Source organism: Aplysia californica, unplaced genomic scaffold (genome assembly GCF_000002075.1).
Source record: "Aplysia californica isolate F4 #8 unplaced genomic scaffold, AplCal3.0 scaffold00040, whole genome shotgun sequence".
NCBI classification, from domain to species: Eukaryota; Metazoa; Mollusca; class Gastropoda; order Aplysiida; family Aplysiidae; genus Aplysia; species Aplysia californica.
In genome coordinates this window covers 1,826,847-1,830,503 of record NW_004797310.1, presented here as the reverse complement: position 1 = coordinate 1,830,503, position 3,657 = coordinate 1,826,847, and the positions used below count along the sequence as shown (strand labels likewise).

The following is a 3,657-nucleotide window of genomic DNA, read 5'->3' as shown; positions in this document are numbered from 1 at the left end:
CACCTCCCCCCCCCTTAGAAAAATACAATAAAACAAAACAAAATAAAATAAGAGAAAGAAAGAAAGAAAAATAAATGTGAGGCAGCGTGGTGAAATCAGGTGCCCGTCAAAATACAAAAATTGGAGAAACAGGCATTTTTCGGAATGTTTGGACATTTTTATCAAATTTTTATTTTTGGGCTCAACCTCTTTTATGTCTATATAAAAACACATTTCTATGTGGATTTTACTGCAAATCATTGATTAAAGGCACAAAATATTTCATTTTTCTGTTTTCAAGGACTCTTTAGCTATTGGAGTTACCAAACTTTGGCAGTCATTTTCTCGCTAATTTCACCACTGAAACCAGGTGACCTCACTTCCTTCAATCGCAAATATCTTGAGTTCGATTCAAGATAAACGGATATTTATTTCATAGAAAGCAAGCAAATAAATCAGCTTTCAGATTATACCAATAACTCCACATGCCCAAAAGTTGATGAGCGCCTGATTCCACCACGTCGTGACACATATTATAATAAAACAAAACTAAATAAAATAAGAGAAAGAAAGAAAGAAAGAAAGAAAGAAAGAAAGAAAGTAAGAGGAAGAAAAAAAGAAAGAAAGAGGAAGAAAGAAAGAAAGAGAAAAAATGAAAGAAAGAAAGAAAGAAAGAAAAAAAAAAATATCCCAGTGTACCTGTATTTCCCTGCATCTGCTGGTTGTAGAGGTATGCGCTGTGGCCGTACTGGCCGGCCTGCATGTGGACCATGTGTGGGGGCATCTGTTGTTGGGGGATGGGCGGCAGGGGCCGCGGGCTCAACATGTTGGCTGGGGTACTGGAGTAGCCACTCATGCTGGGAGAAACAACAAACAACTCCCGATGTAAAATGGAAAACATGCTAAAACAACAAAAACAACTCCCGATATACAACGAAAGACACGCTGAAACAACAAACAACTTTAGATATACAACGGAAGACATGCTAAAACAACAAAAACAACTCCCGATATACAACGGAAGACATGGAAGAAACAACACAAACAACTCCCGATACACCATGGAAAACACGCTGAAACAACAAACAACTCCCAATATACAACGGAAAACATGGCAGTGGAACACAACGATTATTTCAATTTGAAATCATCATCATCATCATCATCATCATCATCATCATCATCATCATCATCATCATCACCATCACCATCACCATCACCATCACCATCATCATAATTGTGAACAGAGAATAAAAAAGGTTCAGACTTGGTAGATTCAGGATTTCCAAAATAAATTATATAAATGTGTTCAACGTTTCACTGTATGGCTTCATAAGGAACATTTGAAAAAAAAAATCATGACCACCATCATATTTATTATTTATAATATTTCTTGACACATACAGCAATCTTTCTTCACAGGTGGCAATTACAGCAGCAGCAACTTTCAAGTGATATACTCCAAGAAAACAGTATCTTATAACAATCGTATGTCATATAGGTAACTAAAATCTAGCACCCATGAAAATAGGACATGGGAAACCCACCCCCTCCCCCCCAAAAAAATTTTTTTTAAAGAATGAATGAATGAAAAACAAACGAACAAACGAAAAAATGGATGGATGGATGGATGGATGGATGGATGGATGGATGGATGGATGGATGGATGAAAGAATAAACAAACGAAAAACGAACGAACAAATGAATGGATGGATGGATGGATGGATGGATGGATGGATGGATGGATGGACGGATGGATAAACGGATTAATGAATGAATGAATGAAAGAATGAACGAACGAACAAACAAACGAATGGATGGACGGATGGATGGATGGATGGTTGGATGGATAAGTAAGTGTTGAGAGGGCACCCACTTTTCACTGGTCTCGTCCAGTACTCCGAGTGTCCCTGTGGTCATGCTGACCGGTGACTGTTGACTGCTCATGTTGGAGCTACCCGTGGCTGTGCCGCAGCGGCTCGAGTGGGAGCTGGAGAACGTGAAGCCTGTGGGGGTACATATAGAGAGGGGACGTGGGGAGGGGGAGAGGTCATTAGGTTATTGTTGATTAAGTTATTCCGTTTTGTTGTGTGGAGAGAGGGAGGGAGGGAGAGAGAGAGAGAGAGAGAGAGAGAGAGAGAGAGAGAGAAAGAGAGAGAGAGAGGGAGGGGGTGGGGTGGGGTGAGGGTGGGGAGTCATTGAGATATTGTTGGTAAAAGTATTTGGTTTCGTTGCGGGTGTTTTAGTAAAGAGAAGTAAGAACGTGAAGCCTGTGAGGATATACACAGAGAAGGGAGTTGGGGTGGGAGGGGGGGGGTCATTAGGTTATTGTTGATGAAGTTATTCCGTTTTGTAGAGTGAAGGATACACGCAGAGAGGGGATGTGGGGGGTGGGTTATCGTTGATGAAGTTATTCCGTTTTGTTGCGTGGAGAGAGAGAGAGAGAAAGAGAGAGGAGAGACCATACACACAGACAGGGGAGATGGGGGGAGGGTTATTGTTGAAGTTATTCCGTTTTGTTATGTGGAGAGAGGGAGAAGGTGAAGCCTGTGGGGGTACATGTAGAGAGGGGTTTGGGTGGTGGGGGTCATTGAGTTATTATTGATGAAATTATTCCGTTTTGTTGTGTGGAGGAAACACACAGAGAGGGGAGCGGGGGGTGGGGGTCATTAGGTTATTGTTGATGAAGTTATTCAGTTTTATTGTGTGGAGAGAGTTTTGTTTTAGTAAGAGTTTTACGGCACTCGCAACTGCATAAGGTCATATAAGCGCCAGAAGATTAGAGGTGTTACAAGAGAGTAACAAACACACAAAAGAAGGAGAGGATATTAAGGATGATAGACGTTAGATAGGAAAGAAGAAGCAAACCACACCAGAGCACCTGCCAACCACCCACAAAAAGGTTTTAGTTTAGTTTAGTATGGGGTTCTACGGCGCTCGCAGCTGCATAAGGTCATAATAATATGAGCGCGAAGAATAAGTTGGGTTTTTTTTTTCTCAACAGCTCACTGCACGGCCTGATTTTGGTCAATATTTCAAATTGAAATTGTTAAAATGCTAAAAATTGTGGGTAAATAGATTTTAGATTTAAAACAACTTTCTAAACAACATTTAAAAATGAGGCTGCTCTAGGACGGAAAAGTATCAGATAAAATAATGACGTTAATCTACAAGGACCGTGACACGTATATAGCCTAGATTCTGCTCCGGCAGCAATGTTCAATTTGAATTTATGTTAAGGTCAGCTGGAGCTATGCACCTAATTGGTTGCTACCCATAATTACCCCCCGCTCATGTCACGAATGCATGTAAAGTTTGGCTGGAGCTGTACAAGTAATTGGTTGCTACTCCTTTACCACCTGCGCGTGACAATTGCTTTAGAAAGGTCTAGATGTCTTAGTCTTAGTAAGTGTTTCACTGCACTTGCAACACAATAAGGTCATATAAGTGCCGAAGATCAGAGATGTTACAAGAAAGTAACAAACACAAAAAAGAAGAAGGGGTGATAAAGACGATAGATGTTTGATAGGAAAGAAGAAGCAAACCACGCCTGAGCAACCGCCAACCACCCATAAGGTATAGATGAGTCAAGACTAGCCACAGCTTGTCTTTATAGTAGTGAGAGAGAGAGAGAGAGAGAGAGAGAGAGAGAGAGAGAGAGAGAGAGAGAGAGAGAGA

The 3,657-nt window shown here is 40.9% G+C and overlaps 1 protein-coding gene across 1 annotated transcript in view; it reads right to left on the bottom strand.

The window, feature by feature from the left end:
- The window catches only part of LOC101850063, a gene marked incomplete at its 5' end in the record, with an annotated part of 6,761 nt that extends 4,776 nt beyond the window's left edge, over positions 1-1,985 (bottom strand). The window contains 2 exon segments of the mRNA XM_013091560.2: positions 679-836; positions 1,856-1,985. Coding sequence (XP_012947014.2) covers positions 679-836; positions 1,856-1,985 — 288 coding nt within the window.
- Between the last annotated feature and the right edge of the window lie 1,672 nt (positions 1,986-3,657).